Source organism: Protomyctophum parallelum (assembly GCF_964188405.1).
Source record: "Protomyctophum parallelum genome assembly, chromosome: 7".
In the NCBI taxonomy this organism is placed as follows: Eukaryota; Metazoa; Chordata; class Actinopteri; order Myctophiformes; family Myctophidae; genus Protomyctophum; species Protomyctophum parallelum.
In genome coordinates, this window is record NC_139705.1 from 48,035,143 (window position 1) to 48,058,733 (window position 23,591).

Here is a 23,591-nt window from a genome sequence, read left to right on the forward strand (position 1 = left end):
GCAACAGATGGCTGTACAACAGTCAGTGCAGACTCAGAAAGTGAGTCAGAGACAGTCAGAGTAGGAACGTTTGCACTGCAGCGTAGGAGAGAGACTGAGAGATACTTCTGCTGTCTGCAGTTCCATGCTCCTCCTCGATATCCTTCCCTCTCCTGTCCGGAGCACTTTGTAATGTGGGCAATATTATTGAGTTATGGATTTGCTAGCGGCTAACGGCTAATACTGGAGCAGCACTAGCACAGCAAGGAAGACTGAAGAGGTAACACAAATTGTCCCTCTCCTCACTGTTAACTGCCACTGCTGCTCGAACTGTCATTGTCACTGAAAATGTAACTGTCATTGTAACCCCGGTGGATCACTGCTACTCTCACTGTAACTGCTGTCTGCTACTCTTACTGCTGTTTTAACTGCAAACGGACTCACTGCTACTCTAATCTACCTCTACCTGTCACTGTTACTGACACAATTAAGTGACAATTAATGCACAGTACTGGTTCTCAAACTTTTCAATTTCAAGGACACGAATTTGGTATGCATTAGGCCACTGGCCACCGACCCCCATAACTCTGACTGAGTACGTGCACTGTACACTAACTCTATGACTGTACACAGTCAGTTCCATTTATTACACTCGCAGAGTTACAGACCTGTAAGGGTCCATTTGGTTCTATTTGTCATACTCACAGAGTTACAGACCTGTAAAGGGTCTATTTGGTTCTATTTGTTATACTCTCAGAGTTACAGACCTGTAAGGGTGCATTTGGTTCCTAACCAATTTAGCTGTAAGCCCAGCATGGAACCCTGGGGGTCCCCGGACCCCACTTTGAGAGCCAGTGTTGTAGCAATATCATTCAGTGATGCACTGGACTCAGTCGTTTTCTGATTTCACAAGCATCATGCAAATGTGACACCCGGTTACTCTCTGAAACTCTGAAAGTGTACACATGTAACCAAATGGACCCCCACAGGTCTCAGATATATCTCAGTTTCAGAGTTATGGGGTTCCTTGGCACAAAACAATTTCGGATGGAGGGCGGACCTCCATCCGATATACCCATATGTATAAATTTTGGTGTCATTATAGTTGGCATGAAAACGTTTGATAACTATTAATTTAGAAGGTATTTGTAGAATCACAGCTAGATTCCTGCTTGATAAATCAGGGTACTACTTGTATGCTGCTAACCCTTATCCTGCTTAAAGGCTCTTACTGGAAGTGTGCATGTGAGTGGACAACAATAACTCACATCTCTCTTCCACTGTATACCTAGGGCTGTCTCGACATTTTAGTTGACTATTAATTGTCTTACAAATAATTGCGATTAATGATTTAAAGATGGAGTGCCACAGTTTTTGTATTTTTCCAGTTTTTCATGCGTCTATGAGGTGACAGTACTTCATTAGACACCCTGGAGTCGTTTTTATGTGCAATAGTGTATTAACTTTGTATTTAGGGTTTCTTCCTGGAGACGTGTGGGCTAGCTCCCCTCAAATATAAGGCAATTATGTATTTGTGACAGGTGGTTACTTTATCTGGGCATGCCTGACAAATGACGCCATATATGAGCTTAAAATGTACACGGAAATGAAAACGAATGTCCATTTGCTATTATTTGGAGAGGCTATATAAGAGATGTATTCTTCTTGTTGACATAAACAAACTTAGCTTTAAATAGTGAAATAGGTCTTTTCTACTTGGAGTACAATGGGCTGTCTGAGAGAGACCAGTGAGAACCATTGACTTGTCTGTGAATTTGAATAGTACTTGTCAGGGACTTTCCACTTTCTGACTATAAATACTGGATTAACTCATGTTGACTGGAGGTTTCTGTAGCAGCGTGCGTGCGTTGCAACACAAGTGTGTGTGTGTGTGTGTGTGTGTGTGTGTGTGTGTGTGTGTGTGTACTTTTATAAGCTGTGGTTCCAAAACTCTTGTGGGTTAATCTATGTGATATCTTATTTTTTTAGCCCCGGCTTTCTACTTTCATGCTACTGTATACTGTATACTATATTGTGACATGTAGACTGTCACAATCATGACATTTGATTTGATGATTAACTCATAATAACGTTAAACAGTGACATGTTAACAGACAAACAAAACAAAGACAACAGGACAGACACTCTTGCTCTCAAACTTTCCCAACAAGTTGTTGTATATCAACTGAATTACAGTTTGTTTCTTTTTAAATGAAAAGAATAAAGTAAAGAGAAAACACTATGTAATCTATCGTGTAGGAGGGGTTAGCATGCACCAATCGAAATAGTCAATGGCTGCGGTTACATGAGGGCTTTTTCATTCAGAATGAAAACTTCAGAATTAATTAATTCAGAAGTAAGTTTTTTGCTGCGTGTTTACATGGGAAATGGTCATTCCGAATGAGTGTTTACATAGACAATACTTTTAAATCCCATTATTTCATTCCACATCAGGTTTGGGGCTGGGAAGGCTTCTGATTGGATGAGGGGCAGGGCGCATATGTTTACGTCCAGTGGTGGAAAGTAAATAAGTACATTTACTTTAGTAATCTACTAAAGTAAAGATTTGAGGTATTTCTACTTTACTTGAGTATTTCCAATTTCCAATACTTTTACTTCTACTCCACTACATTTCAGGTAAAACAAAATAATAATAATAATAATAATAAAACACTTTTATGCCATATTACTTTATATTTGATGTATCCTGTAGCCTATGAGAGGTTGCTCTCAGAGATGTGAAATTAAACATGTCTAGTTTCTTATAATTAATCGCAAAACAAGAGCATAATATGGCCATACCAATTACATGGAAACAAGCATGCGCAGAAAGACCAGAATGAACTTAAATCCGAATGAGTGTTTACATGAGTCCACAATTGTTTCAATAGGATTTAAAAATGGAATAATCCGGTCAGTTACATCAGATCTAAGTTTAAATCAGATTGGCCATTTTCATTCCGATTTAAGTTTTTGTAGGTGTTTACATGACAACTTTTAATAGGATTTAACTTTTATTCTGAATGAAAAGGGGATTTAACTGTCCATGTAAGTAAACGTAGCCAATGAAGGGTTGCCAAGACTGGTAAAATCTATCTTCACTCCCTCTCAATTCAACTTTTCCAATTGCAAATAGTGCATAACATCTTTCATGTGTGTAGTGTGAGTTGGAACCTGTGCTTGCTTCCAATTAAACGGTATCAGTCTGCGAGCCAGTAGAGTCACACCTTTTACCACGTTCTATTGGAAAGTAGACAGTTAGTTGGGTCAAACTGGCCTTTTGACTCCTAGAACTGCAGTCAGTGGATCCGGGTCAAAAGGTTTTCCAACGATGTCTGACAGTGATGTAAATATACTTTGCCAATATGATGTTAGTTTAGTGCAGTGCCAGAACGCATGGGCTAGAGTGGGCCGGCGACTGGCCACATCCGTCGCAGGCTGGATTCACATTTGGATACATTCTGTAGAGTTTTTCCTCTGACAAAATGTTACCTGTGTAATATTTTAACCCATTCTGACCTGAGATCAGATTCATACCAGGTTTCCGCCGGACACGCACTGGTCCTGATGAACCCATTCTGACCTGAGATCAGATTCTAAAAAATGTCGATTTTTCTAAAATAGCAGACCTACAAGCTCGTATCGCGCCACTCGGTGGCGCGATACGAGCTTGTAGATCTGCTATTTTTAAATAGCTAAAGCATAACATGATGCTGACACCAAAATGGGTGCCCGTTCAGAATGGGTTAAATTGTAGAAGACCATGCCTGGTGCATACTGAAGAAGAGTGCACACATCTTTGAGATGTAGTACGGACAATAACTTAACACAATCAGAGCTGGGGTTTCTTTCAAAATAACAGCTCAGGGTGCCGTACAGATATGGCCACTTTTACTCTGAAAGCCCCCCCATGTGTACACATGTGTACACGTCCTAGCAATCCGTCGGTTGGATTAGTTATGACGTTTCCACGGTCTAAATGTGTTAACAGTGAGTGACTCACAATGACCAGTACCAATCCAAAAGAAAATATAAAAGAAAATACATAATGTTAATGTGCTATCTGGCCAACATACCGGTAAGCCCTATTAAATCATTGTATTATTTCAAAACAATGGTAGAAATAGCCATCCTATAATTCTGATGCTTATGCAATAAATGTATTTGCTATTATCTCAAATCATTGTTGAGATTGTTGAGTCACATTTCTCCTTTTTCCATTCAATGCCTTGTTCCCTCTCCTTTTCAATGTCTCTCCTCTCAGACAAACACAAGCAGTTGACATTTGAGAAAATCTCCAGTTCCTGATTGTAATTAATATTGAAGCGCGCGCGCACACACACACACACACACACACACACACACACACACACACACACACACACACACACACACACACACACACACAGGCGCCTGCCATCTCAGACATTGGGACAGAAGAGAAGAGCAGAGCAATTGTAGAAGCAGAACTTTAGAAGGAAACAACATGTTGCCCTGTTTTCATACAAAGCACTACTTGGCAAACTACCCATGCATTTTGGCAACACTGCTAGATCCCAATGCATCAACTTATGGTACCAGATCTCAAGATAAGCTTATGCTGAAGGTGCCAATTCTACCAATTCTAAGCTGTGAGATACTGCCTGATACAAGGCAGATACCGCGTGGTGTATGCTCCATTATGGAATGAATGTCAAGAAAAGTTGAAGTTAGATGAACTTCTTTCGTTTTCTATTTTAAAAATCATTTTAGTTGATACTGCTTTTTGTAATATATAGGGTTTTTTTACGTTTAGCGGGGAGCCCCTGGAACTCCCTCAAGGATCCCCGGACCCCACTTTGGGAACCACTGCTATAAGACAGTGATTCTCAACCTTTTCAGGCCGCGACCCCTGCGAAAATAGCTCATCTACATGCTCTCAACGCCACGTAATGTGAGGCAATTTCGCCAATGTTTGACCAGTTTTTTATTACCGTATATAGTTTGTCGTATATAGTTACCGTATATAGTTTTTAAGTATTGTCACTTAACTGTCACCTGGGGACCCCCCAAAAAATCATGTGGCGGCCCCCGTGGGGGTCCCGACCCACAAGTGGAGACCTAGTGCTATAAGCTTCATTTATTTATTTGAACAAATTCCCGAAGTGCTTCACAGCTGCCAGAAACGACAGCAGAACATCAGAACTATAGTCCTCTTATACAGTATACTGTATATTGTTGTCACAACGTGTCGCATAGATAGTGTCTGCAATATATTACTAGTTTTTGTAAGAAGAAGTGTTGGACCAGCTGAAGAGGGGAGGTTTTTTTTGTTGTTGTTTGAGGGTGGAATTAATTGATGTCCAACTTTTTAGCTTGAGAACCAAAAAAGATTGTTTTCCCGGGACCGGTAACTAGTGAGAATAGCAGATCTACAAGATCACAACACATCGCTTTGCGCCGCCTTGTGAGCTTGTACATTGTACAGTACAATTGTACATTTTGTTTTTAATTATTATTTCAAAAGATTTTCAAAGAATTCCCCCCCCAAATTTCCCAATTTTAGTTAAAAAACTAAATTCAAATGTGTTTTTCAAAAGTTAATTAAACATTATTTGTTTTAAAATCCAATCCATTAATTAGAGAGGGGAACTAATTATTTTCTCTATAGTTTGGGTCACGGGAGACATCAAATTGATCTTTTGGGTCTCGAGCTAAACGGTGTGGGAACCAGTGAATCACTGTTGTACAGTATATAGTACTACTGTACTGTACTGTGCTGTACTAGCTTGGGAAACACTGTCAGGCAGATAATGCAGATATTGAACAGTAGTTTTACTGTCGTCTGAGAGGGGGAAGAGAGGAGGAATTAGAATTAGAGGCGACACGGAGCACATCAGATCTGGAAGCAGTTCATGTCTGGTGGAAAATAATAAATGAGTCACTGCAGTGTGTGGAGGCATAGGAGGACAAAGACAGACAAGTGAAACATTTCATCAGGAGTTCCGGAGGGTGAACTGAACTCGTATACAGAGGATACACAGGATAAAGAAGGGGAATTGGGAGTGGTGAGACAAAACAAAAGGTGGAAGCTGGAACACTATATCAAATGGAAGCTGGTATGGTTATATTGAAGCTTTGTGGCGTCCTCTTTTAGTTGCCTAATTGGATTAAATGGTATCCTGAACTGAAAATGTATTTTTTTTTTGTTTACTAGAGAGCAGTGGTGGAAAGATTCTGCATACCCAAAGTTTTTGCTCTTAATTAATTGTTCAAGAGAAATATTGTTTATTTTTGGTAAATAGCTGAATTTCGGTTCAGCTATCTGGCACCTTGAATCCAGTTGCTTTGTTTAACACTATATACAGAAAGATAATTTGAAAAACTACAAAACAATAAAGTCCCCAAAAACTCCCACGCAATGTTAATTTCGTCGACTAAAACTATGACGAAAAATGTTCGTCATTTCTTTTTTCACTGACGAAAACTAGATAAAAACTAAGCTATGATGGCTAAAACAAAGACTAAATATCTTTGGATATCTCGTCTATTTTTTTTGCCAAACATGAGAATGACGAGATTCAGTGTTTTTTATTGATTAAGGTTGGTCAAACTTGTCGTCACTATACCGTCTGAATGACTCTCGGTTGCTAGGCAATCAATTAGGAACAGGAAATTAACCAGAAACAAGATGGCGGCCCCATTATTTTATCTCTGATTCTTTTCCCAGATTCCGTTTTTTAATCAAAACAAGCTTTATTCGCGGCCAATAACTAAAGCATTGCTGATCGCGGTTGCAACATGTATATTTTGTGTGAATTCACAGGAGAATATACATAGACGGTTTTCACTTCTAGTTCACGACCCAGGGTAATTTAAATTTCTGCCTTAAAAGTAAAAGTATATGAATTTGGAAATACCAGTACTCCAGTGAAGTAAAAGTACCTCAAAATTACAGTACAGCACTTCAGTAAATGTACCTTTTGTTACTTTACACCACTGCCAAACGTTCATCCCAAAACATGATTTACGAGACTCTGGTGGCTTGTGTGGAACAATGCGTGTGTAATGACTTAATAACAACTTAATAACGGATAAAAATAAATAAAAAAACGCAACATAGCTTATGTAGTGAACTAGCGATATCCTTATGGGCTCTGCTCTATGCTATGGGTGATGCTGGGGTGACAGGGGCAATTCGGCAAATACACGCAAATTTCATCTATAATTTGTGTCACAGCTGTGCGAGGGCATATAGGCATGCTGCTGATGTTATTATCCCTGTGTTATCAGGCCCTGTGTTATATCAGCACCATATAACGGGATGCTTTCCACACAGGCCCTTGAAGAGTGAGACCTTGGTAGCTGGAGTTAATTGTTCCGATAAAGCTGCATAAAAGGCTAGTATCGGTATCGACGAGTACTGTATATGGCAGTTCCAGTGCCATTCCCACACCATCATGTCATTTATCACATGATGCTATTTCATTTGCAGTAATATTTTCAATGTTTTAGTTGATGTTGCACCAGTGGCGTTTCCAGGAATTACATTTTGGGCAGGCAGGAATTAAATTTTGGGCAGGCAGGAATTACATTTTGGGCAGGCAGGAATTACATTTTAGGCTGGCAGGAATTACATTTTAGGCAGGCAGGAATTACATTTTGGGCAGGCAATATGTGTTAATTGTCGTCTCCCCGCACACAATCAGTAGTACTAAAGGTTTTCAAAGAGATATACCTGCCAGACAGTAGGATACAAAGAGATATACCTGCCAGACAGTAGGATACAAAGAGATATACCTGCCAGACAGTAGGATACAAAGAGATATACCTGCCAGACAGTAGGATACAAAGAGATATACCTGCCAGACAGTAGGATACAAAGAGATAGACCTGCCAGACAGTAGGATACAAAGATATATACCTGCCAGACAGTAGGATACAAAGAGATATACCTGCCAGACAGTAGGATACAAAGAGATATACCTGCCAGACAGTAGGATACAAAGAGATATACCTGCCAGACCGTAGGATACAAAGAGATATACCTGCCAGACAGTAGGATACAAAGAGATATACCTGCCAGACAGTAGGATACAAAGAGATATACCTGCCAGACAGTAGGATACTACAAAGAGATATACCTGCCAGACAGTAGGATACAAAGAGATATACCTGCCAGACAGTAGGATACAAAGAGATATACCTGCCAGACAGTAGGATACAAAGAGATATACCTGCCAGACAGTAGGATACAAAGAGATATACCTGCCAGACAGTAGGATACAAAGAGATATACCTGCCAGACAGTAGGATACAAAGAGATATACCTGCCAGACAGTAGGATACAAAGAGATATACCTGCCAGACAGTAGGATACAAAGAGATATACCTGCCAGACAGTAGGATACAAAGAGATATACCTGCCAGACAGTAGGATACAAAGAGATATACCTGCCAGACAGTAGGATACAAAGAGATATACCTGCCAGACAGTAGGATACTACAAAGAGATATACCTGGCTGCCAGACAGTAGGATACAAAGAGATATACCTGCCAGACAGTAGGATACAAAGAGATATACAGTACCTGCCAGACAGTAGGATACAAAGGCTGAAAGGCATGCATTTACGTACATTCCAATGGGTGATTGAGGGTCGCGTTCTACCTCAACGGGCAGTCCGCTGCCCACTTATAGTTCTTAGGTCTTGTTTTTGTCCTCGGTGTATTGATTTTGGCAAGGCAGAAAATGGATTTGGACAGCCTGTCCTCGCCTTATTGTAGATACGCCACTGTGTTGCACGACTGTTTTATAATCTTACTGTACTATTTACCTTATTAGTTTATTATCTTGTCGTTGCACAGAGTAACATACCTTGTAAGGGTCAATTTGGAACCCTCTCAAGGAACACGGAGGGTCCCTGGAGTGGACCTGACTTTGTCAGCCAAGTCTATGGGCTTTTAATGACGTAAAAAAAAAAACGGCACTGGCCTGGGCCATGGCTCAATGGTCCAGGCACCTTGGCTAGTTGGCTGGTAATCCAGTCTGGCAGTGTGCCACGGGTTCGACTCCCGAGTCCCGATTCCGACGGCCTTTACTGCATGTCTTCCCCCCCCCCCCCCCATCTCTCTCCCCATTTGGTGTCAGCCTACTTTCTGTCCCTCCATAAAAAATATAAAATAAAAGGCAAAAGCCACAAAAAAACAGTCTATACGTTCTAATATTTGCTTGGAGCACTTTAAACAAACATCTAGTAAAGACCAAAATCTATGGATGTTCTATTTTTTTTTGTCTGTATTGAGACACCAGACTGCCAGATTCAGAGTAGCTTCTTACAGACATATCCCATGCGTGTGCCTTTCTGGATAGAAAGTCCTTTCTGCTGTCAGCGACATGCTGCATGAACCAAGATATGTCTGATGTCATGGACTTCCTTCATGTGGGTGGTTCCATTCATTAATGTGGTAGATGGGTGGCTAGTGTGGTTGGTGATGATCATGCATTCAGTTTATTTTGCCTGAGCCCTACTTTAGCAGTAGATTGTTCAAATGAGATAAAAAGTGGCTGATTTAATAGATGTTATTGTGCGCTGTGGTTAGGGCGAGAATGTCTGCTGCATAGCGACGGTCAGTGAAATATTTACTGACTTCTGACAATGAGGCTCTTGTCACAGATTTAATTCACAGATTGTCACAAGACATAGTCCGCCATGATGATGAACAGAAAAGGCTCAATACTCTCTGTTCGGTTGAAATCTACCGTACAATTCTTGACTTTGTGATATCACACTTTGCCCAGATTCCTGTTAAATGCGGATACCCCTGTCATGTTGGAGTTCAAATCTGATTGAAAAAGGATTCCAGGAAAATATGTTGCAGTGAGGATTAGATTAAATGGTTTTCAGGATGGCTTTTTAGCACATTTCAGCATTTAATTTGGGTCATATCAAGGCTTTTATAGCCAGAAGTTTATCATAGATTGTTGTGTTCAGTGATGCTAAGTCAAGTAGGTTCTGTACTTCTGTTTGTCTAGTTACAAAATGTCTTAGTTTTTTTAATGGATGTGATAATTTCAGAGCAAAGATGTTTTAAAAAGTTGTATTTCTATATTTATTTTGATATTACCGGTATAGTGATTTGTTTGATTTTGGTGTGTTCTTTCGGTGTCGAGTCTTTCGATTTGGTTTCGGTTTCAGTTGCAATAGTTAGTTGTCAGTATATTATTGATATGTTCTTGTTGAAAAATGTGCATATAGTGTGTCGTCACTGTCAGCTGTTCTTTTGTAAAACCTGGATGAGAAACAGTGTAAGAAAGAAAGACGGACAGACAGACAGAGAAACAAACATTCTCATTAGGGTTCCCTGGTGAGGAGACACACACACACACACACACTCACACTCACACTCACAGTCACAAGCACACAGACGCACACCCAAGTGGGAATTGGCTGCTCAGAACGGATTGTGAAAGAAGGCAGAAAGTCATTACCTCTCGTGTGTGTGTGTGTGTGTGTGTGTGTGTGTGTGTGTGTGTGTGTGTGTGTGTGTGTGTGTGTGTGTGTGTGTGTGTGTGTGTGTGTGTGTGTGTGTGTGTGTGTGTGTGTGTGTGTGTGTGTGTGTGTGTGTGTGTGTGTGTGTGTGTGTGTGTGTGCGCCTGTCATCAGTATGCTGGTCAGACTTGGCAACAGAAGGAAACAGAACACAGGAGAGAGAAAGGAAAATAAATCAACTTCTGGGTTCGTTTAAAAACAAAATCCATTTAGATTTTTTTAATTTCATTATGAAAATAGAGGGTCAGAGCTAGGGTAACAGACTCGGTTAATTTAACAAATCAATGATAATAATAATAAAATAATTTAATTTAATAAAATTATAGATTTTCTGAAATTACTTAATAATTAATTAAGTAGAAACTACTAGCTATTTTTGCAATTTTTTACAGACTCAGTAGTTCTACCACAGGTCATCAAATTATTGGCGACAAAAACAATTCAAGGTTTGTGTTATTTGAAAAAAGTTATGTTTTTTTTTTTTTACTTTATGAATGTAAACAGACAATACAATGGACCTTGAGTCTGCAAGTGTTATCAGCCAGATGGCTGGCTGATAACTTGACCTATTTTTTTTTAATCCATACTGACCTTTTAGATTAGAATAGGTAAAAATGGTATTTTGTTTTTGTCTCTTTTGTTTTGTTACTCCCCATGTCCCCTTTCCCCAAAAGGACCACAACGGAAACAAGCCTAATGGCTTTCTTGTGTCTGTATCCTTTTGAATTAATTTTCAATCAATCGACAGACAGACAGACAGACAGAGACTTGCATTTATAGATAGATAGAAGATTATGTATTGCAGATTCAACATAGACGTTTGTTTGACAGCACTGTCAATTCAATTCAATTCAAAGGGCTTTATTGGCATGAGAAAACATACGTTTACATTGCCAAAGCAGAAAGAACAATACAACAATACAGCAATACAATCAAAACAAAAATTATGTATACTTTGAAGGTCAGGATCTTCAATAGATCGACTTCTATGTACCAAGATCACTCGATGCAGGTATAGTGCAGGAATATACACAATGATTAGTCTTTAGGGTGGTTGTGTTCCATTTGATATCCTTCTATCACAGCAGCTCACATATCTTGCTGCTGTGTTTGCACATTGTTGTACTTTGTTGTACACTGTCATCAGAGTATTTTACGACATTTTAAAACTCTTACTTACTTAGTAAACTTGACCGTATGGGCTCTGTACTCTTTTTCCCGCTATACAAAACATCTTTGCCCAAATGAGTTTTTGGCTAAATGTTCTGCTCAGAATATGGATGCCCATGTTTTAGACATGTTTTAGATGCCAATGAAATACTCCATCTACTTTTGTTGTGACCCATAAATGGGTCCGGCCCACTGTTTGGGAAGCGGTGGTATAGATCACTGGTTCCCAAACCTTTTCATGTCAAGGACCCCCAAATCGTCACTAATTAGCCCGCGGACCCCCCTTTGAAAAACATATGCCAGGGACCCCCATAAGAGAAGATTTTGACGGCTCTAGCAGTGATTCTCAACCCGTTTGATTTCAAGGACCCCCAGTTTGACATGCATATTAGTCTAGTACAGAGTCCACAGACCCCCATTTCATCTCTGGGACCCCCAATTTATATCGTAAAATCAATGTTAATTTAACTCTGAGAGTGTACAAATGGTTTCATTTGTACATTCAGAGTTACAGACCCATAAGGATCCATTTGGTTCCAAACTTTCATTTAGCTGGGTACCCCCTTGAACTCCCTCAAGGACCCCTGGGGGTCCCCGGACCCCACTTTGGGAATCACTGGTATAGATGAGCCCCGTGCAGCGAGATGCTAGCAGAGTGCCCTCATGCCGAGAGGTCCAATGGCCGTGCTGTTGTATTGTATGAGTTGCGTATTGATATGGAGAGTTAATGTCTGAATGAGTAATCATTTTAGTAGAAATCACACAGAATAGTGTTAACCCATTTTGGGGCGGGAACCATTCATTATGCTCCACGTCGGCATGCAGTTATTATCCCCTTCTTGACCATGCAGCCAACAGCATACACGTATGCAGTAGATTGCATGTGTGGTGGGAGAGCGTGCAAGTGCGTGCGTGCTTTCAGGCATGCATGCATGTGTGTGTGTGTGTGTGTGTGTGTGTGTGTGTGCATACACATACAGGAGTGCGTGCGTGTGTGCGTGCCACATAGTGGTCATCTCCCAGTAGACTGCTCTGTTCTCCATCAGTCTATTTCCGTCTCTGAGTGGGATAGATGGATGAATCACCTGCAGGCAGAGAGAGACATAGAGAGAGACACAGAGAGATGGAGAGAGAGAGAGGGATGGAGAGAGAGAGAGGGAGAACAGAATCAGGAGTAGAGGTCATGGAGGAAGTGGATAGCCTGCAGATGTTGTTATTATGCATACAGCCAGTTATAATGTAAAGAGGGATGAAGCACACACAACATATGCAATCCATGCATGCACACATTGCACACACACACACACACACACACACACACACACACACACACACACACACACACACACACACACACACACACACACACACACACACACACACACACACACACACACAGACACTGTGGCATAAGCTGGCCAGCAAAAAATGCATGTGACTTCTCTCTTTCTCTGTCTCTCTCTCCCTCTTTCTCTCTCGCTGACACACACAAGCTTCTCTTCAGTCAAAAGCAGCAATTATTAAATTAACGACACATTCACCCTATCGTCCAATGCTCACTATACTTGAGATGTAAACTGTACCTACTGTATCCGTGAGTGACTCTCAGGCTTGCAGCAAATGCAGCGCACGGTTCTGGAATCATGTGTGTTTCTAATGCAGTGGTTTTCAAATGTTTTTCAATTTCAAGGACCCCCATAACTCTTGTGCGTGTACTCGTGTACAGAAGGGTCCATTTAGGAAGGAACCCAGAGACCCCGCTTTGAGGACCAGGTCTAATTTATGTGTTTTGTTTTCAGGTCCCTGCTGACTAGCTCTTGGAACACTGGTTAAACGCCAGGTAGCGCACACACGCGCGCGCACACACACACACACACACACACACACACACACACACACACACACACAGACACACAGTACGCTCTTACCTCAAGGTTAATTTCTAAGCGCAAACCTACTGACTGATTGTCTTTCTAATTCAAAATATGTGTGTGATGAATTCCCCACTTAATGCGTCCTGCAGCAAGGCTGCTACATCTGCTTAGATACTACATCCATCACACAGGCGCACGCACGTACACACACACACACACACACACACTCGCGGGCACACACACGCACTGCAGCATGTAAAGCTGCTGTTTTCTGCAGTCTTGAGTCTGTGTTTTTCCATGGCATTTATACTGAATATATATGTGTGGCTTTTAAAAGTTTTCTGATTATTCATGTAGGCTACAAGTTGTAACCACATCGACCTAGTAGCAGTATTTCAAACATTATTATACCAGAAAGATATCTATTGAGTGTGTGTGTGGTACTTTCGATAAACATGAACCATTTTGTATCATAATGAGCCTTGAAGATCATTGTCTCCACCAGGCCGAAGGCATGTGGGGAGAGTATGTTTTGCACTCCGTCCGTCCGTTTGTGTGTCCGTGTGTCCGTGTGTCCGTGAACAGCTAATCTCGGCCACCGTTAACCCGGTCGATGCCATATTTTGCACACACACTCCCTGGATGCCAACGATGAACCTCTGCCCCAAACTTTCCAGAACGGCCTGTTATAGCGCCACCAGGAGGCCGATTTGTGCAAAACAAGTTTTTGCACAGTACACCTACAGATTTTGTCCAAACATCACGCAAATTGGTACACAGTCTCTCTAGAGCCATTCAACGAAACGGGTCTTTCAGATTTATCAGACTCCATCCTGATTGGTTAAGATTGGCTTCCAAAGTTCACAGGAGTGCTCAGTTTCAAACAAAATGCTGCAAATCATGAACACATCGCGTGATTTCCCTGAAATTGTGCACCCACATTCCCACTAGGCCGAGGACGAAATGCCACATGAACAATTTCAACTCAGCCTCAAGGTGGCGCTATAACTGGCCGAAAAGTGTTTTTACCTCTAACTGCACGGATCTGTGGATAACCTGGTGGAGACCTGTGCCCGGAAGGGCACTTTTTCTAGTTCAGTGTTTATCTTCCGTCACAATTAGCCGACCGCCACTGTGTGCGACGTGCGTTGCATCTCAGTACATTCCTTGGCTGCTGATTCGGGATCCGATTTGGCTTTTCAAAATAAGTCAGGAAATCAGGAATTCTGACCCGATATCGTGGCTTGTCTTGGAGGCATTAAAAACACTCTCCAGTCTAGTTCCACTGAGCCTTTTAATTATGTAAGGTCCAGGATGTTGCCTGCTTACTTATGTGATGCATTTTTGTCTCCTAGGAGTCTCAAACAAGGTTGCTTCTTACACTAAATATACACGATTGTTTGTGAAATTACATATTTTTTGTATGTTTTGTTTTTTGTACTTTTTTCTTTCAAATACGTTAATTATAAGCGTCCGGTACGATAATTGAGTGTTGTACAGTATGTAACTCAATGTTGCCGAGTCTGCAGCGGTGGGCTTAGCTCTGCATGACACACAGTCCCTCTCTCTGCCGTCGCCTTACTCACTGGTCCCTCACACAGTCCCTCTCTCTGCTGTCACCTTACTCACTGGTCCCTCACAGTCCCTCTCTCTGCTGTCTCTTTACTCACTGGTCCCTCACACAGTCCCTCTCTCTGCTGTCGCCTTACTCACTGGTCCCTCACACAGTCCCTCTCTCTGCTGTCGCCTTCCTCACTGGTCCCTCACACAGTCCCTCTCTCTGCTGTCGCCTTCCTCACTGGTCCCTCATGGGGCACACAGTCCCTCTCTCTGCTGTCGCCTTCCTCACTGGTCCCTCACACAGTCCCTCTCTCTGCTATCGCCTTCCTCACTGGTCCCTCACACAGTCCCTCTCTCTGCTGTCTCCTTACTCACTGGTCCCTCACACAGTCCCTCTCTCTGCTGTCGCCTTACTCACTGGTCCCTCACACAGTCCCTCTCTCTGCTGTCGCCTTCCTCACTGGTCCCTCACACAGTCCCTCTCTCTGCTGTCGCCTTCCTCACTGGTCCCTCACACAGTCCCTCTCTCTGCTGTCACCTTACTCACTGGTCCCTCACACAGTCCCTCTCTCTGCTGTCACCTTACTCACTGGTCCCTCACACAGTCCCTCTCTCTGCTGTCACCTTACTCACTGGTCCCTCACACAGTCCCTCTCTCTGCTGTCACCTTACTCACTGGTCCCTCACACAGTCCCTCTCTCTGCTGTCGCCTTCCTCACTGGTCCCTCACACAGTCCCTCTCTCTGCTGTCGCCTTCCTCACTGGTCCCTCACACAGTCCCTCTCTCTGCTGTCGCCTTCCTCACTGGTCCCTCACACAGTCCCTCTCTCTGCTGTCGCCTTACTCACTGGTCCCTCACACAGTCCCTCTCTCTGCTGTCGCCTTCCTCACTGGTCCCTCATGGGGCTCAAGCATGTTGCTGACGACGCGCCTACCTTGAAACGTTGACATGTAATGTATCCCTGCTTAGTAAAAACAGCAACAGCAACGTTCCTTCTCTGCTCGTTGATATGGGGTTGAGATGGAAGATTAGCCGCTGAGTCTGACACACACACACACACACACACACACACACACACACTAATGCACACACGCGCACGTGGCCGAACACATAATACCAATATCTCCAAACAGGACACCCTTGTGATCAGCTAACACAGGGAAGTTGTCTGAACCTTCCCTAAAACATCCGGGACAACACTCCACACGTCCCAGACTCTTCTCCCTTCTGGGTCCCAAACTTTAAACTGTGTCCAGTTATCTCACGTACCCCATAGTACCTCTGCGTAACCCTAGGGGTACACATGGTACCTCTGCGTAACCCTAGGGGTACACATGGTACCTCTGCGTAACCCTAGGGGTACACATGGTACCTCTGCGTAACCCTAGGGGAACACATACCCCCATTTCATTATAAAAATGTATAATTATTATTATTTATTATTACACAGTAGTCCTTCTGTAGTGTAATTTTAACTCTGAAGAGTGTGCAAATGAGATACCTTTTGTCTCCATTTGTACACTCTTTGGAGTTCACTTAACACTGGGATATGTTTTATTATTTTATTATTAATAATAATAATAATAGGGTGGAATCGAAGGAATAAGAAGGAAGGACAGAGAAAATTAATGCAGTGGGGGATGGAGAGAGAGAAATACGCGCAACGATAGAGAGGAGAGAGAGAGAGAGAGAGAGAGAGCGGGGAGGGGGGGGATGAGCGGGAGAAAAATGTGAGAGAGAAGAGGTAGAGATCACAGCAAACAGGGAAAGAGATGGACTGAGACAGTACCTTAGATAAATATATACTGTTAAAGAGATAAAGATTGAAAGAGAGATAGTCGCAGTAGATCATATATAAACGGTGAGAGAGAGAGAGAGGTCGCAGCTGTGTTCCTGTGGGGACCGATTGGTTGTCGAGGGGACGGTGTCGTTTCCATGAGGACTATTATTGTGACACCTTGGTAACGAGCAAGCGGCATCCGAAGTTGTCGGTTCAGTGCTGGGGATCCGCCTACGAGCAGGGCAGCACGGCCGTTAGCTGGAGGTAGGACTGATGGAGAGACGATGGAGGTCCCATTGTATAGTCCCATTTTCAAAATGTACGAAAACTAGACAATATGAAGATTGTGTATTTTCATGGTCTGGAATAATTATGTTACAAATGTTTCCAATATTTTTTAAACATGATGTTTATCGGTATGAACTGTGTAGACTGGTTTGAAACATGTGTATCAGTATGAACTGTGTAGACTGGTTTGAAACATGTGTATCGGTATGAACTGGGTAGACTGGTTTGAAACATGATGTGTATCAGTATGAACTGGGTAGACTGGTTTGAAACATGTGTATCAGTATGAACTGGGTAGACTGGTTTGAAACATGATGTGTATCAGTATGAACTGGGTAGACTGGTTTGAAACATGATGTGTATCGGTATGAACTGGGTAGACTGGTTTGAAACATGATGTGTATCAGTATGAACTGGGTAGACTGGTTTGAAACATGATGTGTATCAGTATGAACTGGGTAGACTGGTTTGAAACATGATGTTTATCGGTATGAACTGGGTAGACTGGTTTGAAACATGTGTATCAGTATGAACTGGGTAGACTGGTTTGAAACATGATGTTTATCGGTATGAACTGGGTAGACTGGTTTGAAACATGATGTGTATCAGTATGAACTGGGTAGACTGGTTTGAAACATGATGTGTATCAGTATGAACTGGGTAGACTGGTTTGAAACATGATGTGTATCAGTATGAACTGGGTAGACTGGTTTGAAACATGATGTGTATCGGTATGAACTGGGTAGACTGGTTTGAAACATGATGTGTCTCGGTATGAACCGATATGAAACATGATGTGTAACAATATACAATTTAGATTAAAAAATAAAAGCATTACGACTTTACCAGCAATATAATATATTTTCTAATGTACAGAAGATAATCAAAGAATAATTTGCAACAGAATATTGTGCAAATTGCAATATTTACTGGTGATTTTGACCAAATAAATAAAAAGAAAAAAAGAAGAAGAAGAAAATAAATGTGAATGGAAACAGTGTGTGCATGCTCTGTTGTGAGCAAAATGATTTATTTTTGAGACAAATCCGTGGAGTGCTGCCCTGGATATATTAAGCCAATCATTTATACTCAATTCAATTCAATTTCAATTCAAAGGGCTTTATTGGCATGAGAAAACATACGTTTACATTGCCAAAGCAGAAAGAACAATACAGCAATACAATCAAAACAAAAATTATGTACTTTGAAGGTCAGGATCTTCAATAGATCAACTTCTATGTACCAAGATCACTCGATGCAGGTATAGTGCAGGAATATACACAATGATTAGTCTTTAGGGTGGTTGTGTTCCATTTGATATCCTTCTCCCATCACAGCAACTCACAAATCTTGCTGCTGTGTTTGCACATTGTTGTACTTTGCCCAGCAGATATGGGAGTTTTTTGTCATTGGTCATGTTTTCAAAATCTCCGTGTGTGGTTGTAATCTGTGGGTATGTGTCTCTGATGTCTTGGTACAATGGACAGATGATTAGGAAGTGTAGCTCGGTTTCCACTTCCACATATCACCACTCACTAGTAGGAGTTTGTCGCATAACAAAAAAAAGAACAGAAGCTATCTAAAAAAAATCACACCCGTGTGAACTGAGTGGTGCAACTCCATTGTTGATTTTCTTAACATCTTTACACAATAAATATATATGTGTGTGAATTCTTTCCCCTTTTTATTGACAATTATGATTTATATAAATATGAAATAAATTTGTGTTTGCCTTTCAGGCGCCACAGGAAGCATCTGATTGGTTCACATCCTGGAAGTCAGGGGTCGGAGGTCATGGCGGGCCGGCTCCTCCTCATTCTGATGTTCCTGATGTTAGGCCACGCCCACTGCCTGAAGCCCCGCCTCCAGAGAGACCGACGCAACATCCGACCAAACATCATCCTCATCCTCACCGACGACCAGGATGTAGAACTAGGTACTGTTACTACTAATAATTACTACTACTAACTAGTACTGTTACTACTAATAATTACTACTACTATCTAGTACTGTTACTACTAATAATTACTACTACTAACTAGTACTGTTACTACTAATAATTACTACTGTAATAATTACTACTTATAATTACTACTAATGCTATTACTAGTAGAGTTAGGATCCGGAACTGAAGGAACCAGATCCAACATTGAGGAATTGAAATCGGTGCCATCACATTTGGAACAGTTTCTGGGAACTGGTTTTATAAATGTTATGACTGGAGTGTGGTGTGACACAAAAGGACAACAAGGCAAAGCAGAGTAAAGCCCTCTCGGGCAGATATTCTATTCACAAACACGGGAGGGCAGGGAGAGGCCAGGGATGGCGGTGGCGCGCTACGAGCTTGTAGGTAAAGCTAAAATGGGTTAAAACCTCAGTCTGTGCAATAGAACAGCAGGTACAATATTACTAAAACGTCATAAATCTACACATTGTGTTAATTAATTGAAACAGCGGTTGTGTGTGTACTGTGTGTGTGTGTGTGTGGGGGGGGGGGGGTGCGGGCTCTTTCACACTGTTTCAGAAATCACATACTATGACTTGGTGAGTGGGAGACTATAGTGTTGTCTCGCACTCGCTTGTTGTGTAAACAGTATAACAACAGGCAGCAATTACCTCGCCACTTGCCGCTCTCACTTTGCATAAACTATGGCCTCATGAGACACAGTATTATCAACACACTAGTGTTTATACAGTAGAGCTCTCAGTATCGCACGCACACACTACTTATCACCTGTAGCCATTACCAAGCTGAGTGCGTGGTCACTGAATGAAATAACTGCTCTATTGTTAAGTACTGTAGTTAATGTATGAATTACTTCAAAACTTTAATTGCACAGGTCACCATCACCTCAAGACAATAGCCTGACAAGCCTCCACCTCAGACACCATATTATAACATGAAAAAGGCTATTTGAACTGAAGTCTACATTATTGCTGACCCCAAACCCTCCTCCTGCATAACAGATATGGTTACTCAGATGGTTACTGGAGGGTATACGCTTTTTTTCTGTCTTCCAGGTTCTATGCAGGTGATGAATAAAACTCGTCGCATCATGGAAGAGGGCGGGACGTCTTTCTCCAATGCCTTTGTGACCACGCCCATGTGCTGTCCGTCACGCTCCAGCATGCTGACTGGCAAGTACGTCCGTCTGTCCATTTATCCATTATCTCTATTATCCATTATCTTATCCATTTATCCATTATCTCCATTTATCCATTATCTACATTTATCCATTATCTCTATTCATCACATCCGTCTGTCCATTTATCCATTATCTACATTTATCCATTATCTTATCCATTTATCCATTATCTCCATTTATCCATTATCTCTATTCATCACGTCCGTCTGTCCATTTATCCATTATCTCTATTCATCACGTCCGTCTGTCCATTTATCCATTATCTACATTTATCCATTATCTCTATTCATCACATCCGTCTGTCCATTTATCCATTATCTCTATTCATCACATCCGTCTGTCCATTTATCCATTATCTCTATTCATCACATCCGTCTGTCCATTTATCCATTATCTCTATTCATCACGTCCGTCTGTCCATTTATCCATTATCTCTATTCATCATGTCCGTCTGTCCATTTATCCATTATCTCTATTCATCACATCCGTCTGTCCATTTATCCATTATCTCTATTCATCACGTCCGTCTGTCCATTTATCCATTATCTCTATTCATCACGTCCGTCTGTCCATTTATCCATTATCTCTATTCATCATGTCCGTCTGTCCATTTATCCATTATCTCTATTCATCACGTCCGTCTGTCCATTTATCCATTATCTCTATTCATCACGTCCGTCTGTCCATTTATCCATTATCTCTATTCATCACGTCCGTCTGTCCATTTATCCATTATCTCTATTCATCACGTCCGTCTGTCCATTTATCCATTATCTCTATTCATCACATCCGTCTTTCCATTTATCCATTATCTCTATTCATCATGTCCGTCTGTCCATTTATCCATTATCTCTATTCATCATGTCCGTCTGTCCATTTATCCATTATCTCTATTCATCACGTCCGTCTGTCCATTTATCCATTATCTACATTTATCCATTATCTCTATTCATCACATCCGTCTGTCCAATTATCCATTATCTCCATTTATCCATTATCTACATTTATCCATTATCTCTATTCATCACATCCGCCTGTCCATTTATCCATTATCTCTATTCATCACGTCCGTCTGTCCATTTATCCATTATCTACATTTATCCATTATCTCTATTCATCACGTCCGTCTGTCCATTTATCCATTATCTACATTTATCACGTCCGTCTGTCCATTTATCCATTATCTCCATTTATCCATTATCTACATTTATCCATTATCTACATTTACCCATTATCTCTATTCATCATGTCCGTCTGTCCATTTATCCATTATCTCTATTCATCACGTCCGTCTGTCCATTTATCCATTATCTCTATTCATCACGTCCGTCTGTCCATTTATCCATTATCTCCATTTATCCATTATCTACATTTATCCATTATCTCCATTTATCCATTATCTACATTTATCCATTATCTCTATTCATCACATCCGCCTGTCCATTTATCCATTATCTACATTTATCCATTATCTCTATTCATCACGTCCGTCTGTCCATTTATCCATTATCTACATTTATCACGTCCGTCTGTCCATTTATCCATTATCTCCATTTATCCATTATCTACATTTATCCATTATCTACATTTACCCATTATCTCTATTCATCATGTCCGTCTGTCCATTTATCCATTATCTCTATTCATCACATCCGTCTGTCCATTTATCCATTATCTCTATTCATCATGTCCGTCTGTCCATTTATCCATTATCTCTATTCATCACATCCGTCTGTCCATTTATCCATTATCTCTATTCATCAAACTCATCCTATCCTTTTTATGTATGTATCCATCATCTAAATGCCCTAATCATTAATCTCTCTCTCTCTCTCTCTCTCTCTCTCTCTCTCTCTCTCCATTTATCCATTATCTCTATTCATCATGTCCGTCTGTCCATTTATCCATTATCTCTATTCATCACGTCCGTCTGTCCATTTATCCATTATCTCTATTCATCACGTCCGTCTGTCCATTTATCCATTATCTCTATTCATCACATTCGTCTGTCCATTTATCCATTATCTCTATTCATCACGTCCGTCTGTCCATTTATCCATTATCTCTATTCATCACGTCCGTCTGTCCATTTATCCATTATCTCTATTCATCACGTCCGTCTGTCCATTTATCCATTATCTACATTTATCCATTATCTCTATTCATCACATCTGTCTGTCCATTTATCCATTATCTCCATTTATCCATTATCTACATTTATCCATTATCTCTATTCATCACATCCGCCTGTCCATTTATCCATTATCTACATTTATCCATTATCTCTATTCATCACGTCCGTCTGTCCATTTATCCATTATCTCTATTCATCACGTCCGTCTGTCCATTTATCCATTATCTCCATTTATCCATTATCTACATTTATCCATTATCTACATTTATCCATTATCTCTATTCATCACATCCGCCTGTCCATTTATCCATTATCTACATTTATCCATTATCTCTATTCATCACGTCCGTCTGTCCATTTATCCATTATCTACATTTATCACGTCCGTCTGTCCATTTATCCATTATCTCCATTTATCCATTATCTACATTTATCCATTATCTACATTTACCCATTATCTCTATTCATCATGTCCGTCTGTCCATTTATCCATTATCTCTATTCATCACATCCGTCTGTCCATTTATCCATTATCTCTATTCATCACATCCGTCTGTCCATTTATCCATTATCTCTATTCATCAAACTCATCCTATCCTTTTTATGTATGTATCCATCATCTAAATGCCCTAATCATTAATCTCTCTCTCTCTCTCTCTCTCTCTCTCTCTCTCTCTCTCTCTCTCTCTCTCTCTCTCTCTCTCTCTCTCTCTAGGTACGTTCACAACCACAACACCTACACGAACAATGAGAACTGTTCCTCGCCGTCTTGGCAACGGCAGCATGAACCACGGACCTTTGGAGTCTACCTGAACAGCACCGGTTACAGAACAGGTACACACACACACACACACACAGCAATTACGCTCTGTGTGAGCGAGAGAGAGAGAGAGAGACTTTTTGTGGAGCTATTCTGCCTTATATTCTCCTTGAGCAATTAACTATCCGGTGGTAATTTATGGAGTATTCCTGTGGTCATTTTATGGATTTTTATAGCTTAAGCTAATTAAAATCAGCCCCACCTTTTACCAGCTGCAACATCGAAATGAACGCATTTACTAATTACATTACTAGATGGAGCATTCTGCATAATGAGTAGCCTATACTTTTATGTTTAGTGCTCTAATTA

The 23,591-nt window shown here is 41.1% G+C and overlaps 1 protein-coding gene across 2 annotated transcripts in view; it reads left to right on the forward strand.

Moving 5' to 3' along the window:
* LOC310861315 (extracellular sulfatase Sulf-2-like) overlaps positions 1–23,591 on the forward strand; it is a 41,260-nt gene continuing 17,669 nt past the window's right edge. Inside the window, exons 1-5 of one of the 2 annotated variants that reach the window (XM_083768725.1) lie at positions 1–259; positions 13,479–13,519; positions 18,922–19,118; positions 20,204–20,324; positions 23,178–23,296. In XM_083768725.1, the coding sequence (XP_083624851.1) occupies positions 18,977–19,118; positions 20,204–20,324; positions 23,178–23,296 (382 nt within the window). In that variant the 5' untranslated portion in view covers positions 1–259; positions 13,479–13,519; positions 18,922–18,976. Of the gene's footprint in view, positions 260–13,476; positions 13,520–18,921; positions 19,119–20,203; positions 20,325–23,177; positions 23,297–23,591 lie in introns of those variants that run through there. The other variant, XM_083768726.1, reaches the window with a different exon arrangement.